This window comes from Dendropsophus ebraccatus, chromosome 1 (genome assembly GCF_027789765.1).
Source record: "Dendropsophus ebraccatus isolate aDenEbr1 chromosome 1, aDenEbr1.pat, whole genome shotgun sequence".
Lineage (NCBI taxonomy): Eukaryota > Metazoa > Chordata > Amphibia > Anura > Hylidae > Dendropsophus > Dendropsophus ebraccatus.
Window position 1 is genome coordinate 11,769,726 of NC_091454.1, and position 27,186 is coordinate 11,796,911.

Genomic DNA, 27,186 nt, shown 5'->3' on the forward strand with positions numbered 1-27,186 from the left:
TCCTCCTGGCTGGTTGCCCTTTGGCTGGTTGTTCCTAAAAAAACCTTTTTACCAGATCTCTTTTTTGCATAGGTTTTCTGGTTAGTACGGGCTGGGCGGCCTTGATCACCTTCTACTGAGCAATTATCAGACGATAGTGCGCCATATGATTCAGGTTGTCTTCTTTGCTGGTCTCTGCGTTGTTCGGCCCACGTGTAAACTCTCTCCAGCTGGTAAGCACGTGTATCTCTCTCAAATTTCACAAGCTTGGTCTGCAAGATCTGTGTACGTAGTTTCTTCACGTTACTCTTTAACTCTTCACTGGTCTTAGTCACTATTTCCACTGTGGCGTTTCCTTCATATTCCTCTTGCGTTTTTTGGATTTCACCTTGTATTTCTTTAATCGCAAGTTGTAGATGTTTAACAGATAACACCATCAGATCAATAGAATGTTTATTACATAGCGCAAACCATTTTTTCTTGTACTCAAGATCATCCGGCAGAAGTACAGGTAAGGTCGAACTTCTAAGACCTCTTGGGATGCGTTGTGCCTTAATATATTCTGTAAGTGTCGAAGCATGTAATGTTAAGCTGGTTTCTCTTTTCTTTAGTTTAAACAGTCTTTTTTGCATAATCCACCTGAGTTGTGGACCATATGTTCTCTAGAGTTAAACCAGTTGCTTCTGCTTCACCTAAAATCTGATTTTTCTCATTATCCGAGAGGACCCAAGTTTCGGCAACATTCTCAGTTAGTCTTGCAATTTCAGCAAACACATTTCTATATGTGACCATGCACAAAAAGAGTTTACTTCACTTCGTGAAGGGGAGAATAGAGAGAAAAGAGTTATTCCAGGGTAGTAAGAAAAAGAAGAACGATGACTGTCCTATGTTTATCTCTACTTATGATGCCCATTCCAGGATGGTCGAGAACGTGATCCGTCGCCATTGGAAAATGATGAAACGAGATACCAAATATGTCCGGATCTTTGAAAAACCTCCTAGGTTTGTGTACAGAAGGGGTAAGATATTGGCCAATCATCTAGTTCGTGCTGACATGAAAAAACACAGGGCATCTAGACAGATGTTCCTGCGGACGGCGAAGCAGGGGACCTTTCCATGTAGGAATTGTCAGAATACACTCGATACGTCGCAGCATGTGAACGCGGACGTCAAGACCTTGTTCCGAGAGGACTGTAAGAGCTCCATGTGAGCCGTGGACTTTATTTATTTCTTCCCCGTTTACAAGCGATTTTTGCACCAAGGGTGAAATGTTTACTGCATGTAAGATGTGAAAATTTGCATATAAAGAAAGAAAAAACGCAATTGCATTCGTGTGTGTGTTTACATTGGACATTGTTGCTGGGGTGGCAGGCCCCTAATTTGCACGCACTTTGGCCCGGGGAAGTGGCAGCTTTCATTTATTTACATTGTACTAAGGCACAGTTCCCTACTGGTAGATTAGGTGCCCATACACCTTCAATAACTGCCCGCCAATCAGTCAATCACCCTCTACTGTCCTCCCGATACACAGGATCATCTGTTCTCTATGGGGAGATGAGGGGTAAGCCACAGCTCTGGTGGCAGCTTATCTTCCAAAGAACAATGGAGTCAGTGATTTTATATCACGCCTTGTCCTTATGTCCATCAACATCATCTGTTGGGGAGAGTCGGGATAGCCCCATATAGTTTATACTGATGGCAGAACCTGCTGCAAATGATAGATTTGTCTGACAAGAAATTCTAAGTGTATGAGGATCTTAAGGTAGGGTCTGTAATTCGTCATAGTTGTCCTTTGAGCCCACTGCACATTTGCTATTGCTGTGCTCCTCGGGAACACTATTCCCCAACAAAACAAGGGCAACATGCTTAAAAGGTCAGTCCAGTGATGTGTTGCTACATGCTCTACCTAGTTCAACATTGAAAGACGCAACTCACGACAGGTGGGTGGGCTGCCACGGGTATGAAGCCAAGTGAGTTCTGTCCAGAAGACCCTTTAATTAGAAGAAGACTCATGGAAATCACTTTTTTCCCCTCTCTATGGGTCTCCCTTCCAACGGCTAATAAGACATCTTTGCATTTTCACATGTGTTCCAGCCGGTGGTCTGCAACAGGTAAAGATTTTATAAATTTGTCTTATAAACAATATATTAATACACCATTTATATGCTGCTACTTTTTATTGAGTTTTTCACTTTTATAAAAAATTATTATACCAAAAAAAAACAAGCATAAAACAAAAACAAAGAACAGAAATGTATCTCCCCCTCCAGTCTTAGATGCTTACTCCATCTTATGTACCAAGACAGGGCGTTAAAGAAGCCAAAAACAGATCATAGGTAGACGACAGATCAATAAGAACCTAGCTTAAAGGGTTCCTCCACTACAGCCCCTCCTGGACATAACATTATAGTAAACTATAGTTCTTCCATTGGATACTGTAGCTGCATGTCAAATACAGCAGCGAGGTAGAATATCCAAGAGAAGGGCCTGATATCTTTATTGTTTGTAATACATCAACCATGTGCTCTGGGTGAATCGTCTCAGGTTTGCAAAGAAGCATGGGAACTATATGGGATCAGGATTGCTCCCTGCAATGTCAAGCTCTGGCCTCTTACCGAATGTATGTGGGCAGGGGGGTAATAATAATAATCATTGGGTGGAAGAGGGTCAATACCCTCTTTTGGGTCGTCAATGAAGAAAAGTAGCACATAACTAATAAATACTATTTACAACAGCAGGAGGCACAACTTTGGGGCAAGTACTGGGTGAATTATAAAGCAACAAAATGGACCATAGAGAGATACAATCCTGTGTGAGATATCAGTACATACAGGGCAGTAAAGAGGACGATGATGGGGGTTATAGGCAAAGAGATCTGAATGTAATCCAGGTATATAAGGCACTGAATGATTCAGGGCAGAATGGGTAACGGATCAGGATTAGGGTCTTCGAACACTTCTTCCAAATCCTACTTGCAGTGCTTAGAACTCAACATTTTGGGTGGGTTGGAATGTATTCCTCTCCATTTTCACCGCAGGTCGATCGTGTAATAGCTTGGACTGAAAGGGTTAAGAATTTAATTATATAAATAAAAAGGTCCGATCTTATTTAGTCTCTGGTGACGGACTGCGGCAATGGTTTCCTTCCCATCTCAGCGCTACGAATCATGGTCATCCTGCCACCTTCTGACACGCGGGACGTTGGGGTGTTCCTTAGGGTCTATCATCCGCCAGTGTCAATCTAGAGTCCCAGCCTCCTCCACCTGACGAGAGGCGTAAAAGTCCGAAGGGGGCGGCTCAGTGTGGGGACCTGAGGGGTGGCTGCGTCAGGGCGTAGGGGGTAGGAGCTGAAGGAAGAGAAGGAGGAGGGGAACGGATATTAGGACGTCGCGTTTACTCTCGTGTCCAGTTCTATTATTTTCGTCATTTCATTTTGTCCAAAATCCGAATGGAACCTGAAAAATTATAGAGTCGTCAATGCATAAAGAAGGGTAAGTCAGTCCCCTCCATGTTTATACTGCACCCCAACAGTCTACAATGAATGGGGTTCACTGCACCCCTCATTTCTGCTATATACTGAACCCCTCATCTATACTGGCACTATGGACAACTTCTCTTTGCTGTAGTGCTCTCCTCTATGCCACTACATATTGCACCCCTGGACCCCTTCTCTCTGCTGTTCTGCTCCTCTCTATTCCACTTTATGTTGTGCCCCATTCTATTATGCTATATATTGAGCCCATTGACCCCTTCACTCCACTGCACCCCTCATTTCTGCATACTGAACCCTCTGAACCCCTCATATATACTGGCACTATGGACACCTTCTCTCTGACATAGTGCTTCCCTCTAGTCCTCTTCATTTTGGACCCCATGGACCTCTTCTCTCTCTGGTACTGGTCCTTTCATCATCTTTGTTCCCCAGTTTCCACCAGTAACCCACTCTTCAGCCCTCACCTGTGCCGTACGTCTGGCTCCCAGCTGCTGTCATTAGACAGTGTGTGCGCCATCTCCTGCGTCCGGCTGAGCTCCTCCATAGCGGCCGTATGATGCTGAGCGATGACTTCTTTGCTTCTCTCCCAGGAATCAGAAGAATCCACTGTGACTGCAGAGCTATATAACTCTTCCCAGCTATGATGCTCCTCGAAAGAGAGGATGTTTCTAGACCTCACTAGAAGAGAAACCCTTCATGGTCACTGACTGCAGCAGAAGTGAGTGGAGGCTTCAATACAGGCCATAAACATCTGACGGCACTCACCTATCGATGCCGCATACGACTCCTGCACCGAATGCACACTTGGTTCTGGTAACGTCTTGGTGGCTGATGGGTAGGGGTCAAAGGTCTGTGTGAAACTGCCAAAAATGACTGCGAAGCACAAGACGACCACCTGCAAGGGTACAAAACAATAGAATTGGTTAAGGAAATGGTCATTTACAGTTAATACATTTTGGTTTAATTCTCGAAATTATAGACATAAAAATAATAACAAGCACAAAATTATAAACATCCACCATGCAGGGAGAAAAAAATAAAGGGATCTTAGGAATCACCTAGGTTTCTGCATTGTTTACTAATACTATGAGATCTGATTTTAAAAAAAAATTGCTAAAAATTTTCACCAAACTAGTAACACCAAACCAATAGTTTTATTTATGCCCTTTGTTGAGTAAACATCCACCATGCAGGGAGAAAAAATTTAAGGGATCTTAGGAATCGCCTAGGTTTCTGCTTACTAATAGGTTTCTGTTTACTGATACTATGAGATTTGATTTAAAAAAAATTGCAAAAACATTTTCACCAAACCAGTAACACCAAAACAATAGTTTTATATATGCCCTTTGTTGAGTAAACATCCACAGTGCAGGGAGAAAAAACATTGGATTTAGTTATCTAAAATTCCTTCGCCTGAAGCCACCACTAGATGGCACTTGCTGCATTGGGATTTACTCAAATCCCAGTTCGGTAGCTCTTTTAGCAGATTAATAATGCCCCCTATAGGCTGAATTTTTTTAGCAGAATAATAATGCCCCCTATAGGCTGAATTTTTTTTTCTACAAGTCAAAACCTATTGTCTACACATATCAGTAGCTCAGGGATTTGTAACAATGAGATGAGCTATCAAGCTAGAGCACTGCGAAGCCCCGCGGCTATGACGGATCCAGTTACATTATATTTAGAATGGTCCAGATAAACAATGTAATGGAAACCACAGTCAGGTGAGGAAAAGCAGCAACAATACAAATAACCTCAGCTATCTGTAGGTGATTCAGGGTGATGACAGGCTGCTAGACAATTTAAAGTATTTAAACTGTGGTCCCCATAGACACTTTACACCCGTTGTTCCAAGCCCATAAGCTGCGTGTGAACATTATGGTTGTGCCCATCAGGTTATTATGTGACCATATAGACCTGTAGTACCTGTAGATGAAAAGTATGAATTTTGAAATCTGAAAATCAATATGGTAGCTGATTAGAGGTCACATGGCTCCATACAGTAATGAAATGTATGGATGCAGCAGAGCTGGGATGACACAGATGACACAGCAGGAACGGTGGTGGTGAATGTGCATTATATGGCAAACAAAGCAAATTATGGGAATAAAAAAAAGTAACACAAACTCACTCACCATGAGACAGGTACTTGTCTGGGTGCTGGCGGCTTTATATGAGTGGGATACCTTGCCGGCCACCATTGCCTGTAGACGCTGTAGCTGTTGTAAGAGGGTCCTGAGGAATAAAATACAAGGTGAAATCAGCAAATCCTTACTATATACACCTCAAATGTTGGGAAGGGCAAGGCTAAAGGGGAACCCCCTACAACGACAATAAAATCAGCTTATACACGTGGGAGCAATGGTCTCACCTGTTAGTGGTTTCTAAGACCTCCACCTTCTTGCGTAGGTCGCTGTTTTCAGAGGAGCAGTTTTCGACCCTATCGGAAGAAAGTCAATGTCAGGGGAGGGGACTTTTTATGACATATGTAAGATATGGAGAAAAAACATGGCTGACCACATGTAGTTACCTTTTCTCCAGGCTGTCCATATATTCCTTCTTTTTTCTGCGACTTTCCTGGGCCGAGATCTGAAAGGACACGACGTATGAATGGATTACAAAAACTGGCACAGTATCGGCTGGCAATGTTCATGGGGTCGTGTCTTGTATTTGTGGGCGGGGTTTACGGTGCAGTTTTTCAAGTAATTTTTGCATCCCTATTAGGGGGTCTGTAAAAGAGCATCGACTGTAGATCGGTACTCGCTTATAAAGCCTACTACGAGGGCAGCACAAACGATCGCTAGATTTGTGTGCTCCTTTGCTGCCATAACTTGTCGCTTAGGGAGATGTGCAGCCGATGAGCAGTGATTTTTTTTTTACAAGGGCAAAAAATGATAACTAAGTGACTGTCCTGTACCTTGTTCTTTATCTTCCTGCGGATTTTCTTCAGTGCCTTCTCTTCAGCCTTAGTCAGGGGCAGTTTAGTGGGGATGGGGTATCCTTCAGCCACTAGAGTCCTCTTTTCTTCCTCCGTGAGGATGAGGGGTCCAGTGCCCTGCAGCTTCTGAAAATAAAACTTTATTTAAACACCAAATAAAAAAGCAATGTCTAAGTGTTACCTGTAGGTGGCACTGTATGCTTAATACTGAAAAGTCTATGGGAAATTTTTACAAGACATGTATAAGGATAAGAAATAGCACGGCTACTTTCTTCCAAAAAGAGCGTCACCCCTGTCCTCACGTTGTGTGTTCTTTCGGCAAGTTCGTTCATCTCTACTGGTAAACCCCTTTATTTCAATTAGGGTTAGCTTCTCCAGATGTGAAGTCATGGATATAGGATTTATAACATAACATGGGAAAATATAGGCCCGGTAGCTGTCACAGGCATGCTACCTCCATTAGGTGGAGCCAGAGAGTAAGCTCTTTTCCTTCTGGAACTTCGGCCTATCATTTTCACTTTAAATTTCCAAGTGGAACATGAATTGCCTTAAAAGGTGCTATCCAGGATTAGAAATACATGGCTGTTTCCTATCACAAACAGCGCTACACATGCTCTCAGGTTGTATGTGGTATTACACTTCTGTTCCATTCACTCCAATGGAGCTAAACTGTAATCCCACACACAAACTGAGGAAAAGAGTGGCTTGGTTTCTAAGAAAGCAACCCCTTTAAAGGAGTTGTCCAGAGAAACTCTTCTTCTTTCAAATAAACTTGTGTCAGAAAGTTACATAAGATAAAAATCTTAAGTCTTCCCATACTTATCAGATGCTGTATGTCCTGCAGGAAATGTTGTTTTATTTTCAGTCTGACACAGTACTCTCTGCTGACATCTCTGGCCGAGACGGGGACTGTCCAGAGCAGGAGAGGTTTTCTATGGGGATTCCCATTGAAAGCCTTTGCTTCTCCAGAAAGTTCCTGTCTCGACGGAGATGGCAGCAGAGAGCACTCTGTCAGACTGGACATCAAACATTTCCTGCAGGACATACAGCAGCTGATAAGTATGGGAAGACTTGAGATTTTTTAAATAGAAGCAAATTACAAAGCTATATAACTTTCTGAATCCAGATGATTTGAAAGAAAAAGATTTTCTCTGGACAACCCCTTTAAGTCTCCATGTGCTTTTTGGCACTCTCTTAAGGAGTACACTTAACGCGCTCTGTCCTATAAAATACGTCAGTCAGAGCTCCATTTACTAAAACAAAGCTCCAAAATTCTGCACAGACAGAGATATATGACCACATTCTGACTGTCTGCAGACACCACTAGGGGGAGCACTCTGTAGACAGATTGAAACAGCTTCATTTTCCCCTAGTGGTGGCTGTAGGCAGGTAGAATTCTCTGATCTAACTCTATAGCTGTATGAAGGAGAGGATTTGGAGCTCTAAAAACAGTAAAACGCCAATGACAAAGTGTATATATTACATGAAGACAACACAAAATTATGTTAAAATGTGGGGATTGATATAACAAATGCTGAAGTCCATCGCGTCAGTAAATCATCATATATAACACTATAGCAGGACATTGATCCTGGTGTTATCTATCTTGTTACTAGCACGTCTGCAGAGGTGACTTTGGACCCAGCGTCACACCATGCTTACCAGCATAATATACGGTATATGCTTTATCATGAAATAACCGATTTCAAGCTCAGCTCTGCTACATCACTAAGGACTTACATGGGGAGCAGTCAGGAGAGGAGAATTGGAGAGAGCAGATGGGCTTCGAGCCGCACTTTTGTTTCCAGACTGAGTGGGGCTGGAGGGTGGGAGGGATCGGCTGGGGCTTTGGCCTCCTTCAGAGTCGCTCCCGTGGCTGCTGGGGGGAGTCGGGGGTAGTTGTAGGTTATCGGATGAGGCGGCTGCAGGAAAGGAGGAAAAGGTCAGTATAGTGAGGATGATTCGTGCTACATTTGTTCGGGGACGTGGAGAGGATCGCACCTTCTTTGGGACACAGGTTCAGGAACTGATCCACCTCGTGAGGCTCCAGCTTTATCTCTGGCAGGGACTTTGGGCTCATAGGCTTCTGCTGCAATGATATAAAAGGACAGATATTAGGACTTGGATAGACCAAAGTAGATGATTTAGGTCGCTAGTGATGGTGCCCTCCCGGAGAGAAGTTGGGCCACTTATCTCTGTGACCATAGAATGGCTGGCAGCTGTTGAGTACAACGTAAAAGGCCTCCATGGATATGACCGGCACATACCTGGTCCGGCTCCGGCAGCTGGGGCAGTGCCTCTACTTCAAGAGGTGCTGTCACTGCGTTGGTGATGAGGGTAACAGAAGGAGCCAAGCCTGGACTCTCTTCGACAGGGACTTCCATCTTGATTTTAGTAGGAGTGAGCTGCCCTCCGAGGCACCAGTCCTCACCGGTGAGATCCCCTGCGGAGGGAATGGTTTTGGATTAGAATTGGACAGGAGAACTCATGCCACAACAGTGCAAGTTTATATATCTCTATGGGAGGCTGAGTGACAACTACTATCGGCACTGTAACAGGAGTCGTAAGTGGTTGTCACCCGTATGACTATTAAAAGGGGTTATCCCAAGATTAAAAGATTATCTCCTATCAACATAGGGATAACTAGCTGACTAGTAAGGGTCCGACCACTGGGACTTCCACCGATTACAAGAAGGTCTTCTTGTACTGAAGCAGCACTGAGCATGCTCGACCACTGTTTCATTGACCGTCTACAGGACACAGCAGATCTCAGGAGTCAGCAATGTTCAGAGAAATGTATAGGTGGTATAGGTGACAGGTCCTATATATATCCTGACCCTGGATATGAGGATACGCAGTTTATACAGATCATGTAGTGTTTATTGTATATTGTGAAATATTGTGAAACACTGGAAAGTGACATATTGCTGGCTGACCCACATACTCTCACAGGCTTCTACTGCTAAAGGACAAAGCATCGGGGACCTGTCAGCTATCCAGCAAGGAAGGAATCAGATATTTGTCCTGTCAAGCCTGACGTCAACACCTTATGGCTTCCGGGTATCTTCTGTACTGAGACTTTAACCCTTGCCTGGACCTTGAACGCTCACGCTGTGTATGAAAGGGGTAGGATGAGTAACGCTATACACACACACACTGGCGGTAGTGTCACTCTCTCGCTTGCTTTGTTCCGCAATGAAAGTGTCAGGTTAACCAAACAATAAAAGACAAGTTACACCTGTAAATTCCACCCTGTCCCTGCCTGACAACCTTAATGCCTCTAGCTCAGGTAAATAATACCTGACTTTTTCCATTTCACTGCGATCATCAGGGAAGATGACATTTATTGTACTCTCGCTTCCAAGGAATGGGAACCAAGTGAGGCAAGACTAATATTTACTGTGGTATTATAGTGAATGCTGCCCAGCGCCTCTTCAGGTCAGCCCCTCTTTAGTCTGAGTTCCACTTCAGCCCAAGCCCAGTCCCATTTTAGGCCAGCCCCGGCACAGTCCTGCTCCAGGTCAGCCCCGGTTGAGTTCCACTTCAGGTTAGCCCCAGCCCAGTCCCGCTCTGGCCCTTTTCCACTCCGGGTCTGCCCCGTTCCAGTCCAACTGCGGGCCAGCCCTGATCCAGTCCCAATCAGGACCAGCCCTGCTCCAGTCCCCTTCCAGGCCAACCCCGGTCCAGTCCCATTCAAGGCTAGCCCTGGTGCAGTCCCACTCCAGGCCAGCCTTAGTCCAGTCCCACTCCAGAACAGTCCTTGTCCAGTCCCACTCCAGGCCAGACCCGGTCCAGTCCAATCCTACTCCAGCCCAGGTGCAGTCCCACTCTAGGCTAGCCCTGGTCCAGTCCCACACCAGGTAAGTCTCTGCCTTATGACACTGTAGACCACACAAAGTGCATATGTTGTATTACAAACAAAACATCTCTTAGAGAAAACGGTCATTTGTACCATCGCTAAAGTTGTCATCAGAAGATCCATGAGTGAAGGGTGACTGCGGACGTGAGTCGCCACATAGGGAGTAGCTATGTTCTGCCTTAATCATGGGAGATGGCGAACTTGGATTCTCCACTTCCATCATTTCATACTTCTCGGTCAGGAATGGGTCTCCGATGAGCTGTCCTAGGGCATCCAACAGGGCCGTGTCATCGAGGAGCTCCGAGAAGTGCTGTAAAGAGAAGAAACAAAAAAGTCGTCAGCCCTTTCATACGATTTCGGAGTAGCTATTCTAACAATACTTTTCTGAACAAGACAAGCAAGGACAACCGTTTAAGTAGCATGACCACAACTGCTCTAAATTCCCATTTATCACAATTAATCTGATGTTCGTGAGCCCTCAAATCTCTTAAGGGTTGTCACCAAACTGGTATGGGTGCTCGATGCACTGTACAGGAGCAGGGACTCTGTCTTCGATAAGAGTCCATGCTCCAGGACTAACTTTGCACGGGCAATCACAAGGCTATTGGGGCACTTACGACTCTGCAGTGTGACAGTAATTCGATGGATCTATTAGGGAGAAATAATTCTCATCTCTAGATTCTCACTGCTCAATCTCAAGAGCAGGGACTCCACTTTAATAGGAGTCCCTGCTCCTGAACACTTTGCATGGGAAATCACAGGCTATAGGGGCACTTACAAATCCGAAACAAATTTAAAAGTCTAAATCGACAGATTGTACCTAAAAGAAATAGTGCTCATCTTTGGAATCATATTGCTCTTGAGCAGTGACTCGCGCTTTGATAGGAGTCCCTGCTCCTGAACACTTTGCACGGAAAATCACAGGCTATAGTGGCACTTACGAATACCGAAACAAATCAGAAAGTCAAATTTGACAGATTGTACCTAAGAGAAATAGTGCTCATGTTTGGAATCATATTTCTCAATCTCAAAAGCATTGACTCCCACTTTGACAGGAGTCCCTGCTCCTGAACACTTTGCGCGAGCAATCACTATCGGGGCACTTATAAATCTGAATCAGAAAGTCAAATTCGACAAATCGGTATTGAACCAAGAATCTCAGGAGAATTTCTCCACATTTCTTTGACATGGATGACACCAAATTTGAGAGAACAATAATGACGGGTAAACACTATATATTCCCCTACAAACTGGTGAGAAAAGACAATAAGAAACAGCACTTATGGTTTGGGTGACAGTATAGGAAGGGGGGGGGGGTTGTAAACAGACCACCAGTGAGTCAGTCTGGACCTCCCGCTAGGACCACAACAAATGACAAGCAGTTTGGTGTAAACAAGATGACTTCCAGCTGTAAACCGCGACTAATGCACCCAGATTAACCCTTGCAAGGATAGTTCTCTATAAAACTACACTCTATATCTGTAAACTGTGTAACCGATCTAGCAGCAGTGACAAAATTTAGCTGTGTTTGTTTGCCGTTTCCCTTTAAGTCCGCTCACGTTACGGAAACTGCTATTTTCAGCTGCTGACACGGTCCGATTTCCTGGAATAATTTCAAAAGTTCCTGTATTTTTGGTAGTAACTAAAGTCTAGGGGAATCACTGCCTATTATATAGTGAATCCTGTGTTAGCCATACTGTCATCCTCCTTTTTCAGGAACACATATGATATAGCGATCTTATTGTATGTATTTCACTTGTGATGATGAAGGTCCGCTGTCTTGCAGAGTAGGACAGGATGCCACCAGACTCCCCCTCCCTTTAATGTAAACAGCAGTCTCCGGCCCTTTCCCCAGCTGAGCACATCCCATATGGACGTCCCAATACAAACGCCCATTGTGTGCACAGTACACGGGAGAGGAGTGTGAACCCGTCATGAACCAGCCGCCCGTCAGTGTGAAAAACCTCAGCAAACACATACGTACAAGGGACTAGGGCATCTCCCATGAGCATCTGGGGTGTGGAAAGATTATTTTTCTAACTAGTGAATGTCACAATTCAGATGCTTGTACAATCCAGTTAGTATACTTCACAGGAACTGATAGGGCCGAGGCCAAATGGGCGACTGTCCTGAACCGTCCAGGAGACTAACAATAAAAAGGGGAGACCTCCTGGACCACCAGCTAAATCTGTATGCCCTGTGTCAACACAGGGTGTTTGTTTAGGGGTTTGGGATGTGTATTTGTCTAGGGGGATGTGAGAACTATACTAGTTTAGGGGGTCTGGACGAAGATCTCTATTAGTTTATGGGCCTTGTTTGAAATGTACTCATTTAGGGTGTCTGGTCTGGGGTCTGTATTTGTTTAGGGGGTTTGGTCTGGTGTCTTTATCTAGGGGGGCAGGACTGGGGTCTGTAATTGTTTATGGGTTCTGGACTGAGATCTATATTAGTTTAGGGGGGTTGGTTTAGAAGCTGTATTGGTTTAGGGGGTCTTGTCTGGCACCTGTCTGTAGTCGGTATTTGTTCAGTTCTGTTTATGGGTTTGGTCTGGGGTCTATATCCGTCTAGGGGGCCTGGACCGATATCTGGGGTCCGGGTTTATTATTAGATTAGGGGGCCTGGTCTTGGATCGGTATACATTTGGGGGGTCTGGACAGAGAGCTGCACTAGTTTAAGGGGCCTGATGTGGGATCTGTATTTGTTTAGGGGGCAGAATTTGGGGCCTAGTCTAGGGTTTGTGTTCTGCATTTATGAAGGGGGTCTCTATTTGTTTAGGTGTACAGTTCTGGTTTGCAACGAGTTGTATGTGCCACCACATTTTTTAGTATTTTCATCATGATCCAGTCATTCTCTATGGGCGTTGGACTCATCTCTGGTGAGTGCGTGCACGACTTCCGACGACGATATCGTGGCGGCGAGACAGAGTCCAGGAACGGGACTTCGGGGAAGGGGTAAGTATATGGTGCTCCCCCGGGGGGTCGGGCGGCCGTCACCCCGGCACAGGGGATGACAGGTTTCCTTTAAACTATGATCTACTGTTCTCAGCTATGATCTACGTCAGGCTGAGAAGAGGCAATGTGTATGTCTTCTCTAAAGAATAGTAGTAAATCATAATAGTCCATGCCCCCCCCCCCATCATCACTTCAACGTCCAGACGCAATTTCACTCATACGCTTTCCTTATATCCTACAGTTATCAATTTACGCCTTTAAGTCTTGTGTCCCTTTAAAACCGGGTAGGAGTAGGGGGTGATCTGCCACCTTCTTAGCGTCAATTTTAACCCTTTGAAAGTCAACAACCCTGCAGGAAAAGTAATAAAGTAACAGCAGCGACGGCGTTAAGAGGTCAAACCCACAGTCGAAAAGTAAATCCAGACAACCACAAATCCAGACAAACACCCGGAGTCTGAAACTTGATCGGTTTTCCATGAGTCATGGCACACTGGCACTAAAAAAAAAATTGGAAACGGCAAGAATGTGGGAAAGTCGGATAATCATAAAGAGGGGATATCTCCCTGGAAGCAGCTGGTACGGTCTTATCGAAGGGGGGAGGAAATGGTGTTTGGAGGAAAAATTCTGCTAGCTGTCAGTGGATGGAAACCCTCTTGTGCGAGAGGGAAGGAGGGCGAAAGAGTCAATATGGTATCCAGAGGGGAAACTTTTTTTTTTTTTTTAGCAGAAGACAGGATGAGAATTGTGTACAGGCAGGCAGGGCCAGGAAGAAGGGATGGGGACCAGATGTTGGAGGCTGCACACTTTCCACAGTGCGGATTGCAGAGAGTCCGGGTGCATTGCATCATCTGGACGCACAGCCCCCTCCCCATGACACACGCAGGAACAGACGCTGATTTATTTTCCAGGTCGGGCCCCAACAGGGGGTCCCCATGATCACATCCACATTGTGCATACTGAGATGCATCCTGGCTGTGGACCAATGGGAGCCCCAGGCTCAGTGTTGACTACAGCAGTAGGGGGCGACTGGGAAAAGTAAGCACCCCTGCCACTCAAAACACTGTCTTAGAAATCAATGTTTACCAGACAGGGAGCACATTGTACATTTTTAAAACTGGACAAAATTGTACATTGTTTCATGGAGGATGCACCTATCGTCAATTACGTGATGACCCACATTCATGAGTTTTGTCCAAGCGTTGCCAACGTCTCAAGGTGACGATGCTTAGTAGAGATCAGCGAATCGGCCGTCTAAATGAAGCAAAGCTCTTCATTGATCAGCAAACAGCTTATTAGCCACCTGCCTTTCAACTCTGTTCCGCTCCACCCCAGGTTTCTGGAATAGCTGGAACCAGTCCTGGGAAACTGGGAGAATTTTCCCAGGACTGGATCCAGCATTTCCCAGCACCCGGTGTCAAATAGCAGCCATGGTCTTATGGATGGATTAGGTGGCTATCCCAAAATTAAAAGTTTTTTTTTTTTTTTTTACAGGGAGTTCTGTTTTCAGAACCACGGGGGTGACAGTGGTCAGACCCCCAACAATCAACTAGTTATCCCCTTTAACAAAAAAAAATAAATAAATTGCCATGTATTGGAATGTAAAAAGTTCATGCCCCCTTCTTAACAAGTTTAGGCAAGCAAGAAGAGAAGGGGTTAAGTTAGCCCCTAAGCTTGGCCGTATTACTGAGCTACAGTGGTGTATTCCAAGCCTTGAGGTAAGGGAGACATGTCCCGGCATTATCCAGACTCGCTGAACGCAGAAATGTGAGCCCAGGTGTTACCTGGAAGGGAAAAAAAAGGTACAAAGAATCTCTTTATGACACGGGAATCCATCGTCCGGCGGAGGAGGGAGAAGACATTCCTGCCGATGACTAGAGATACCTGGAGGCTCAGGCTCTCGCTTTAAGGAATGTTAATGGAATTTACTTTTTCTTTCGCGAAATTTCTCGAGACAAGACACGAGCACAGTCTACGAGGAGGTCAACAGTACTGATCACTATGCGCCATCCAACGACTATAACTGAATTTTTATTATCTGCACTCAAGTAAATTGTTTTTCATTGAAGAGACCTCGCTGGTATATGGAGACTTGGGGTCCTATTCCACGGGCCGATGGGGGCCCAATCAATGTACTCGTTTAGTGAGGGCTGCAGGGACATCGTTACCTTGTTTAAACACCATACATTACCTACACATGTTGCAGGGCTTCTCCTGCGTTGCTTCTTCCTCCTGGTCCCGCGAGCAGCTTTGGTGCAGTCTGTCTGGCGGTCCCAGCCAGTGATTGGCTGAGCGGTCTGTCAGTTAAGACAGGCCGCACCGAAGCTGCTGCTGCGCGCGGGAACGGGAGGAAGAAAGAGCGCAGGAGAAGCCCTGCAACATGTGTAGGTAATGTATGGTGTTTGTGAGATCGTCGGTCGCCCCCCCCCCCCCCGCGCATCGCTACGTGGAACAGCCCGATTGGGTGGGTGCCCGATGATTTTAGGTTTGAACCTTAATAAACGATCAGCCGATGACGCGATCATCGGCTGATCATTGTCTTTATTCCACATCGGGCCGATTCAGCCGATTATCGCTCTGTGAAATAGGCCCCTTACTTTCAAGCAATGCCTCATGGGACAATAAATATGCAAATGAGTCTAAGTCCATAACTGGTTTGGCTAATAAGAAATCACTTTCTTCCTGGAGGAGAGTGAATTTATATTTTCTGATTTGCTATGCTGCCATAGGTTGGTGGAAGCTTCTGGACATCTTATTGCTTTCATTTTAAGGAGGTAAAGAAGGAGAAGAGTAGACATGCCAGATGATGAAGGCAAACATATAGGCCAAGCAATGCTTCCTGGGGAAACAAATATGCAAATTAGCTCTCCCCCTGAACAAAGAGCCAGTTCTCTACTACCACGTATTGGAGGTAGTCAGCCTATGAACCAATGCTGGACCTCTTAAAGGGGGATTCCATACTCCAAAAATGTATCCCCTAAATGCCAGTTCAAGGGAATATTACTCTGATTATGACAATGGTCGGGTCTTTAGGACCTCGCTGGACACAGATGTGCAGGATTCTGGTGTCGATCGTGATATCGGTCTCTTGTGTATGGAGGCTGCCAGGTCCGGCCCGCATGAAGGAACATCTGGAGTCCATCACGGGAGAACCCCTCCCAGCGAGCAATGACTTCACTTGGCTGCGAAGCCGGGGGTGCGACATTCAAATAAAGCAATCACTGTTTAGACAACCGGCCAAAGAGGCGTGCGTCCAGGGAAAACCACATAATGAAGGGGGGTTCCCTTTAAATACCCCCACCCACCACTGACTACTGTTTATGCACAGATAGAGAGTCTATATAACTAGAACTGGAGCTTCTCTTCCGCCAAACTATCGGAAATCTGGGTAAAAGGAAACAATACATCCACTTTACAGCCCCCACAGTTCTCACCTAGACTTCTCCGACCCTTGTATGGAAAATCTGCTTTGGTATAAACCTACGAGGACGCAGTGTGGGTGTACGCAGGGCCGGGACTGCCCAGGGTGATCATAATATTTACTGTACTGTAATGTACTTTTATTAGATTACTTCATTATGGAATTGTTTTTCGAGCACCTATGCTGGTATTTCAGCATAGTATATATATTTAGTAGCAGTGCCATATATTGGTACTATTTGAATGTTATCTGACCACTGTATACTGGCATTATGCACTGCCTGGTGGTACAAATTCAGTGCTGTATTATGGTAGTCTATGGAAGAACTATCTTAAAGGGGTACTCCGGCCCGGGGTTATCTTTCAGATATTGGCGGGGAGGGGGTGGTTATGGAAACCGGAGGTCACTTACCTCCCCAGTTCCAGCCCCGGTTCACGGATCGCGCCGCCCCATACATCTGTCCCGCAGCCACTTCCTGGTGTGAGCTGCGGCATGAGACGTGACGTCTCAAGCAGCTCAGCCATTCAGCGGCCATAGCGGAGTACCGCCTCGCCCGCTGAATGGCTGAGCTGCCTTGAGACGTCACGTCTCATGCCGCAGCTCACACCAGGAAGCGGCAGTGGGAGGGGTGTACGGGGCGGCGCGATCCGGGACCCGGCGCTGGAACTGGGGAGGTAAGTCCATAACCACCCCCTCACCACCAATATCTGAAAAATACCCCTGGGCCGGAGTACCCCTTTAAAGCTGGAGGTACTATTTGAGAAGTGTATGGAGGTACTGGTTGACTGTATGGAGATTCTATTTGAATGCTATATAGAGGTACTATTTTAACGTTGTATGGAGGTACTATTCAAGCACTTTATAAAGCTAGTAGTTGAGCTCTGTATGTTGGTACTATTTGAGCTTTGTATGGTGGCACTATTTGAGCACAGTATAGAGGTTCTATTTGAGCGCAGTATCAGGATAGTAATTGAGCACTATATGATGGTACTATTTAAGCACAGTATGGAGGTTGCATTTGAGCACAGTATCAGGCGCGTATTTGAGTACAGTATGGTGGTACTACTAGAGGTCTGTATGTTGGTACTATCTGAGCACAGTATGGAGGTTCTATTTGAGCACTATATGGTGGTACTATCTGAGCACAGTATGGAGGTTCTATTTGAGCACTATATGGTGGTACTATCTGAGCACAGTATGGAGGTTCTATTTGAGCCCTTTATCAGGCTAGAATTTGAGCACAATATGTTGGTACTATTTGACGTCTGTATGTTGGTACTATTTAGCACAGTATGGTGGTACTCTTTTGGCCCTGTATCAGGCTAGTATGTGCGCACTATACGGTGGTACTATTTGAGCACAGTATGGAGGTATTTACCAAGGTAGTAATCTGTCCCCTGTATGGCACTGTAATCTGAGCCCACTATTTATGCCTATAATCAGTACTATACGGTAGGATTATCTGTATACAATAGAGAAAGTTGAGGGCAACAAACATTTCCGCACAGGGCTTCACGCAGAATTATAATCTATATAACAGACTTGCGGGAGGTGTAACAGCGTCTGTGCCGGCGGCGGTCACTCAGCTTTTCCAGCCATCCATGGAGACTTTGCAGATACGTCTTTTCCAATATCATATAAAGATCTACACTTCATCAGGGGTTAATATGCATGTACGTCCACGAGCGCAACTTCCCTGCAGACCCCAGCCAGACGCAGGACCCAGCGTCGCCCTGCAGGGGGCAGAGTGTTAATGACGCCTGGAATCAATAGGAGACCAACTGAGCTGACGTGTTCTAAGAACTTAGGTATCATTTTCCATAGGAGGCAAAGGACTCATTATCACCATGTATAATCCCTGGACGTGATGCTTTCACGTCCCACGGCGGGGGATCCAATGCTATGAATGGCGGCGGTACGCTACTCAAAATCAGAACTGCGTCACCGATAATCCACCTCATTGTTAGTTATAATCAGTAGGATGAACACCTGCATAGTCACCATTATAGAGGTCACGCAGCTTTCACTGTGACCTGAAAGGTATATGTTAGTATGGAGTGTAGCTAGACAGATTTGTAAGCCAGCTTTCCAAAGCTCCTGAACGGAATTTCTGGTTGAGTTATGAATAGGAAGCTTGGGATGGGCTAATACATAACTATACGCAGCTGTCATTCAGGGGTCTTGGACAGTTGGGTGACAACTACTGTGGTGCGGAAGGGTCAAACCGAACTTTTCCTGAAACAGATGAACAACTTAAGAAACTTTTGTTCTGAATTCTTCTTGTTTGCACTAGAGACACGAGGCACTGCTCTGGGGTTGCTGTGACCGGTCATACTACACCACGTTCCTTATCAGAAAACTTCAGTGCATACCATTAACTCTATGATGTATGTAAAGGTGTGGAGAAGTAATACAGCAACTCACCATTCCGAAGGTTTAGGGTAGAGCCATGATACAGCTCAATCTAGTCCTGTCTGGGGAAAACGTGCGCTGGCCCTTTAAGAAGGCAAAAAGGGATGCAAGCCAGTCAGCAACTTTATGTCACTTAAAAGGATCTGAACTTCTGGATTCCATGTGTGCACCATTAACAAAGTCCACGTAGGGTCATAGTGTAGGAAACGGCAACAAGAAGCAGATGGACTGCATCTAATATCAACTGTGTCAGAAAGTTATAAAGATTTTAAAATTTAAAATCTTCCAGTACTTATAAGCTGCTGCATGTCCTGCAGGAAATTGTGTTTTATTTTCAGTCTAATGGAGTGTTCTCTGCTGCCACCTCTGTCCATATCAGGAACTGTCCAGAGCAGGAGAGGCTTTCTATGGGGATTTGCTGCTGCTCTGGACAGTTCCTGACATGGACAGAGGTGGCAGCAGAGAGCGCTGTGTCAGACTGAAAAGAATCCACCACTTCCTGCAGGACATACAGCAGCTAATAGGTACTGGATCACTTCAGATTTTTAAATAGAAGTAAATTACAAATCCATATAACTTTCTGACACCAGTTGACTTGAAAGAAAAAGATTTTCGCAGGAGTACCCCTTGAAGCTCCAGGTCCTGATACAAATATGGAACAGAGAACCCCCTTACTATGTTTAATTTTGTGGATGAGGGGCCTTGGGGTTCCCTCAGGTACCAGGTGTGACCCATACATCTGTATAAGAAGATTTCTGATATCACAATAATGACATCATCGGTCAAGTAGATCCTTAAAGGGGATTAATCCCTTTGATTTTGTTTTATTAGGTCAAGTAAGCTGGTACCCCTGGTGATCAAATAACCCTGCCCACAGGCTCACTTCATTGGGGCTGAGTTGCAATGCCAGCCACAATACATTAGAAGAGGGTCACCATGTTTTTCATTGCTATTTATGGACGACAGGTACACGTTATCTGGTTATTTATTGTTGTATCTGCAGAACAAGAGCCAAATCCAATACGGTTCATAGTGACCCTAATTTCCTATGCCAGAGTCCACAGCAGAGGCGTTAGGGTTGCACAATGACCCCCTTACTAGGAATTCAGATATGAACAGGTACGATAAAGTAAACTACACAATTGGGGGTGGGGAATATATCAAAGGACACACAACTAAAAACAGTGGGCCACTACTACGGCAAGCTGAATGGACCATCAACGCCGGCGGTGTTAAAAGGGCTAAACTGAACTGGGGGTTGACCCCCAATAAAGGTTGTGTCGCAATCTGCATGGTTACTTTACGGAAATCCAATGTGGGTGGGTGGCAGTTCCACCTACTATATGCCCACTGGGTACTTTCTTAGGGTGCCCATACATCTTATACTAAAGTCAGTTGAACCCACTGCCACCAAAGGTGTGTGTGTGTGGGGGGGGGGGGGGGGGGGGGGTTTGGCTCCCGACTCTCCACCGACAAATGATGGAGGTGGAGAGGTTGAGTGTGATGGAATTTTGCCTCCTGCTCTCGGAGGGATAAGCTGTCTCCAGACCTGTCTAGCTCTCTCTTAGGGTCCTATTCCACGGGCCGAGGAGGGCCCGATCAACAATGTAAACGAGCTCCGATCTGCTAGATCGGCGCTCGTTTACTGGGCTTATTCCACGGCCCGACAATCATTTAGCGAGTGCTGCAGGGACATTGTTACCGATGTCCTTGCAGCCCTTGTTTCATACATTACCTGTCCAGACGCAGGTCTTCCCCTTCTTCCTCCCGGTCCCGCGCCACAGCAGCTTCGGTGCGGCCTGTCTGAACTGACAGACCGCTCAGCCAATCACTGGCCGCGGCGGTCCCGGCCAGTGATTGGCTGAGCAGTCTGTCAACTCAGACAGGCCGCTCCGAAGCTGCTGCGGCGCGGGATCGGGAGAGAAGGAGAAGACCTGCGTCTGGACAGGTAATGTATGATGTTTTGAAATCGTTGGCTGCCCGCCAAGCACCGCTATTCCACGTAGCGATGCGCGGGTGGCGACCAATGATTTTAGGTCTGAACCTAAATTAACATCAGCCGAGGACAAAATCATCGGCTGATCGTTCTCTCTATTCCACATTGCGATAATCGGCCGAAACGGCCGTTTATCGCTCCCTGGAATAGGCTCCTTAGGGCCTGTTCCGGACGGCAATCGTTTTGTGAAATGAAGAAAGGCAATGATCAACAATAATGATAGCGATGGTCTGCTGGGCTGCCCATAGCAGACCGCCTCCAACTTTTATGGGCAGCTCCTCCTGCAGCTCCCCACATCCCCTCCCCCCCCCCAGCTCCTTCCCGTTTGCTGTCGATGCATGTAACTGCACCGACAGCAAGCGGGGAACAAGGAGCAAGCGAGTGCTGACTTGACAGGGCCGGTATTAGGGCCCTGACCCTTCCATAACCCATAGAAAACACCCGAACATTCATATGTCTGGGAAAGCCGGGAGTGATAAATGTCGGCCAAAAGGAAATCAGTTGGCCAGTTATTGAAGGTATATGGCCACTTTTATGCCATTAAGGCCTAAACCCAACACTTGGCCTAATGTAGGACCTAATCATCCGCAGTCGGTCTACAAGGGTGTGTTTTTAATATCTTTTCCAATAAAACCATATTTGTTTGTAATTTACAGTAACAGTTCTGAGTAACTTCAACGAGGACAATAGTCGTAGTGTCTTAACGCAGGAGACAGAGGAGTTTTCTTAAGCCAAGGCATACGATTTCTTGGCGTTGGTCTAGAATAACGTAGTCCAGTTCCTCAGCCCTTAGAGACCCCCGCAGCTGGCCGAAGATTGAAAGGGTTTCACAGAAACAGTATTAAAAGTTGAGTCACTTTGCATATCTCTAGCTAGCACGACCAAGTACAGTATGAAGCTTCCAGAAAGCCAAACGTCCTGTGGGCCAAGCTGGATGACTTAACCAGAAAAACAAACTATGGTGGGGCCTGGATAGGATCTCAAAATGTAGCTACATAAGATTTTAACTCCTTCAGGCCTTAAAACTAGTGGTCGAATAATAAGGGGGAGCGGAAGCCTTTTCTTTAGAAGATACTCAAAGTCGACAGAAACACTAGGGTGATAGGACCATGTCAGGGACTTTCCATATAGTTCATCAACGTAATAGGGACCAGTGTCAATAGGGAAAAGGGAATAAGCCACTGCCACACACCTAGTGGCAACTTATCTTCAACGTGAAAAGAGTCCCTCAACGTGAACACTGGCCAAACATCTGATACACGAAATAGGTGCGCCCACTGATTTTTACAGTCTAATGTATGAGCATCCAGAGATTTTGCTTCCCATGCTTTAGCACTGGAAAGGCAAAATGGATTCATTCTTGATCACAAGATGCCCATACACGAAGCAATATTGGAGAAACCTAGCAATTTTGTCAGGACCTGACTATCTTATGTGTACTGAGGTGTCGCGAATCTCCACCAATGGATGAATTTTAACACCCACTCTTTTGTTCTCAAGGATATAAGGTGTCTAGCAGTGGATTAGGGCTGTATTACATGGCCTAGGGTAAAACAGTGCTGATCTCCAAGATGGCTGTCACCCACACATCCCTATTTCACAGGGAGATGTGCAGCTGACAGCCGATGATTGTTATACATGGTAGAACTGATCGATTAGCCAATGAGTGAGTGTTTGCTTGTTTGTCAGCTGATCACAGGCCATACATGGGTCGATAACGGCATGATTTGTAATAGGGCCTTTACTCTTTTCGCTCCATTTGTATGAGGACAGGTACAGAATGTGTATGGCCCTTCTCACCGTTGAGAACACTTGCACACTCAATGGAGGGATATGACCAAAATTATTTCTACCATCACCAAAAGGTTGTTCGATGGAGCCATCACCAAAGATGTAGACTTGGAGGAGGCGTCAAGATATTGTCCATCGCTAATTTAACTTATGTGTAAAATAAGTCCATAAATATAATATAGGAGGGGTAAATTATTTGCTCCTCCTATATAAAGTAGATGCATGGAAAATTTGAACATTTCTGCAGAAGAGTTGTGAGGATGCCAGGCTTACAAAGAGGAGTACTGCAAGACAGACGAAACGCATTCCTCCGGGAGGAGGTGAGGAGACTTTCCTGGAGCCAAACACACCTCATCTATTCTACACCAGAAAGCCTGCTTGATTCAACAATGTTACCTTAAAGGCTCCACTTAAAAAATTCCAGTTAAAGCGATTTCAAATACAAAGAAAATAAACCTGTTTACTGTCCCTTTAACTGTTGTAATCGAAGTTTTTAAAGAGTTTCAAAACTAATGTACAAGTTTTCAGCATTTTTTAAGGCATGCAGTAAATGAATGTGGCCTGGAGGGGTCACTGTTACTAATTTAGAAGATTGCACCCTATAAACCTCCAATTAAGTATACTGCACTATATTTATAAGCCACAGGACTTTTCAGAACAGAGAACGCAGAGTATATATATATATATATATATATATATATATATATATATATATATATATATATGCCAGACCTCTAATTCCCCACCAAATTCTGCAAATGCCTCACAGCCAATCGCCCCAGGGAAAACTGACATTTCAATTGTATGTCACTGAACTAATCCCATTCGCTACGCCGGGTGTTTGTACACATGGAAAATGTCAATTAAACGGAATGCACGTGGAGACTTGTGAATGCACCTGATGTGAGTGCTAACACAGAGCGTGAAATACAAAGGGGACCAGGTAGTTCTAAAAAAACAAAAAAAACAATATAACTTTATCAAAAGTTATATTTATAAACGTATGATTTTCTGTTAGCGCTCTGACTACGACTACGACCCCCACATCTAACAAACATCTTTTTTTAAGATATATTTTGCCATTATGTTGTATGCGAAGATGCAGGTTATATATGGCTACTTTTTTAGACACCCATAATGCCTTGCACCCAGCAACAGCAAAAAAAAGGTTTTATAGACTTAAAATGCTTTAATAGTGACTAAGTTACCCTGAGGGGACATCTTATCTCTTCAGTACTATGTTTGTGTAATGATTCAGCTACTGGGTTATCCCTCAAGGTAGTAACAAATTTCACACTTACTTTGATATTACTTGGGGGGGGGGGGGGGGGATTAGTTTTCTGACAGCATTCTCTTCTACATTGCAAAATTTATTTGTCACTATTGTCCATGAGCGCATTGCAAAGGCTGATATAACCGAGAGAGAGTCCTATGGACACTGGTGGTAATAGATACATTGGTCTAGACAATGTAGTAAAGAAGATTATCTCTAGAGATTCGCGTTCCATCCTGGGCTACAGGTCATGGTGTTAAAAATTCGACTCCCAACCCCTTGATAATGTGACTAACAACTTGCAACCACCTTTGTTTACATAGAAGAGAACATGCAAAAAGTTGACCCTTGGAATAACAATGGGAAAGGTCTGGAGGCTCCCAATCCTAGACCTCAGGCCTTTCTGCACACCAATAGCCCTGGGGGTTTATATGTAAAAGATGGTTCTAGAGTGGGCATCAAGAGACAAGTAATTACAATATGCCCTATCCTATGACAAACCTTAATACACTCAAGATAGTGATCCAGTTCCATCACAATCAGAAGGTTCAGCCAATTTTGCTCTCATGTGTTTGGGTGCCTTTAGGGTAAAACTTTAATGTTTGAACTCTGAGACCTCCAACGCAGTACAATAGACAGCCGACTGTATGGATAAGCTGCTGTACCTCCATAAAAACAAAGTGGAACCATGGTGTCTTCTGAATGGTAATTGGAGGACGCTGAGGTTGGACCTCATAGATGAGGACCATAGAGAGCAAAATTGATATTGAAAAGAGAATGTATAGATTGTAAGGTAACATAAATACCTAAAAAATATCAAATTTTTTAAAATAAAATTGAAAAAAGTTAAAGAAAACTTCTAGGTCAAATCATTAAAACCTAGGTCTGACCCCCAAATATACACAATATGAAGAAGTGACAATTCGTCCTAGATTTTTTTGTTTTCTTCAAGAGCTGGCAGTACCAGAGTGACAATATTCTCCCGCAAGTCCCCAGGCCTGGCAAAAAGTATAGCGGCATCTGGGAGCCATTACTGATCAGCTCCATCATATAACTAACATCTGTATTTGCTTTGGCTGTTTTTCAACTTTCTTCCCATCCTCCACCAGGAATGGTGACTCAAGAAAAGTTTACGAGAAGGGAAATACAGATGTCTAGGCTAAACTGTCCGTCAGGGGGTCAGGAGGAGGAGAAAAGTAAACGTCTACATACACAAGGAAGGGATTCTACACTGGGAGAATTCACACTTCAAGTTCACTTTTTTGACCCTTTGTTCGAAAATCAATCCATAGAATCGAGAGGGTGCATTAAAAAAAAGTAAAGTTTTTGATAATTTAACCCAGTAAAGTCAGGTTCCTGCCTCTGTTGCAGAGCTCTCTAATAATAATTTATTTGTATAGCGCTGATTCTGCAGCACTTTCCTAGTTTATCAATTTCCACCACTGTGACTCTACAGGGGCCTGGTGACAAGGGTGGGAAAGACTATGGACTATGCTGGAATGGTATAAGCAATAAAAAGTTGGACCCCACCCTGATGTCTAAAGGCCATTATTCACGTTATCCTTATAAACATCCTTAAAGGTGGACATACACCTTTAATAACTGACAGCCAACCAAACGTCCAGCCGTCAGGTATCTCTCCCATCCATCCCCTTCCGTCCCATACGCAGGAATGTTCAGAGAGCTCTGACTGCAGACTATCTTTCCCAGAATGAAGGGGGTCAGGCAGTGGTTTTCCATCATGCCCGAACCCTATCTCGACCATCATCTGTTAATGGACTGTCAGGAGAGCCCCACGTACCTTACACTGTTGGCTGAAGCCGCCGTAAGAGCAGGTGTATGGGGACCTTTAGAGAAAACCTAAACGTCCCTCAACAGATGATGCTGGGAGAAAAAATTGGCAGGGAATGTTGAATTTCGATCCTTTCATTCTTGAGGAGATAAGTCACTAGAGTCTGGCAGCAACTTTCTCTCCTCTATTAAAAAGACAATGTGCAAGTGCACTGTAGGTTTGGGAGGAATAGTTGACAGCCTATCGAGTGTTCTCGAGACAACAGCTATTAAAGGTGTATGGTCACTTTAAGATTAGCCTCACAGTGCAAACTAGGTCACTCTGCAAAAGTCCCAATAACAATACTGAAGTAAAAGAAAACGCTATGACTATAAAACAAATACATTCTCCCCACGCCCCCCACCCCCCGCTAGTTGGATCGGCGCGGCCTGTATATAACTTCGGCTTATGAGGACTATTCTAAGGGAGAGCTTATCTGTCTCGGAGGGGGGAGCAGACTATTTCAGTACGTAGACTGATGTTTGTGGGAATATATCATAGATCTGATAGGAGTAATGAACAAATTGCGATCTTTAGACTCCGAGACAAAGACAACAAGACAGGGCAGAATCCTGTTCAGTGAAAAAAATATATAATTAGGAAGAAAACACTGCAAAAATAAACAAGAACCACGCAACATTAAAAGGAGAAGTCCAGCGGGGAGGGGGGCAAAAAATCATTATAGCCAGTGCCCGTGCTGCACCACACTACAGAGCTCCCAGACCCCACAGGTTGTAATCTCCTTCCGGGATCTGGGTATCTGGGTACGTCACGACTCGGGTTCAACATCAGAGACGGATGGGATTTAGCCTGCTCAGCCAGTCATTGAACGCAGTGGTGTCCCTGGCTGGCTGAGCGGGGCATCATTAGCTGGGTCGTGACATAACCGGAGGGGAGCTCAGAAGACAGCTGGCGGGGTCCAGAAGCGGGACGCAGCTCTGCGTGGGCACCGACACTGATGACTATGATTTTTTTTTTATGTACCCCCAAATAATTTTTTTGCAACCCAATGCAGGACTTCTCCTTTAGGCTATGTTCACACTACGTACGATTCCGGACGCATTTCTTACGCCGCCGTACATGTGCGGCTGAAACCACGGCCGTGGGAAAAATTGACATGCGGCCAAATGCGTGCGAACCGCGAACATACGCCCGTAGTACAGTTATGATTCCCTAGCTTGTTTCGAAGTGATCTGAGGCAGGTCATTTACTTGGAAATCTCCGCCCAATAAAACTCACAGAACCT

General features: G+C 45.1%; 1 protein-coding gene across 1 annotated transcript in view; it reads right to left on the reverse strand.

The window, feature by feature from the left end:
- Window positions 1-2,138: 2,138 nt before the first annotated feature.
- CREB3L2 (cAMP responsive element binding protein 3 like 2) overlaps window positions 2,139-27,186 on the reverse strand; it is a 34,156-nt gene continuing 9,108 nt past the window's right edge. The window contains exons 2-12 of the mRNA XM_069967228.1: window positions 10,362-10,578; window positions 8,677-8,852; window positions 8,411-8,498; window positions 8,150-8,331; window positions 6,389-6,535; window positions 6,002-6,060; window positions 5,843-5,911; window positions 5,607-5,706; window positions 4,237-4,366; window positions 3,936-4,149; window positions 2,139-3,433 (exon numbers count right to left, since the gene is read on the reverse strand). Coding sequence (XP_069823329.1) covers window positions 3,358-3,433; window positions 3,936-4,149; window positions 4,237-4,366; window positions 5,607-5,706; window positions 5,843-5,911; window positions 6,002-6,060; window positions 6,389-6,535; window positions 8,150-8,331; window positions 8,411-8,498; window positions 8,677-8,852; window positions 10,362-10,578 — 1,458 coding nt within the window. The 3' untranslated portion in view covers window positions 2,139-3,357. The remainder of the gene's footprint in view (window positions 3,434-3,935; window positions 4,150-4,236; window positions 4,367-5,606; window positions 5,707-5,842; window positions 5,912-6,001; window positions 6,061-6,388; window positions 6,536-8,149; window positions 8,332-8,410; window positions 8,499-8,676; window positions 8,853-10,361; window positions 10,579-27,186) is intronic.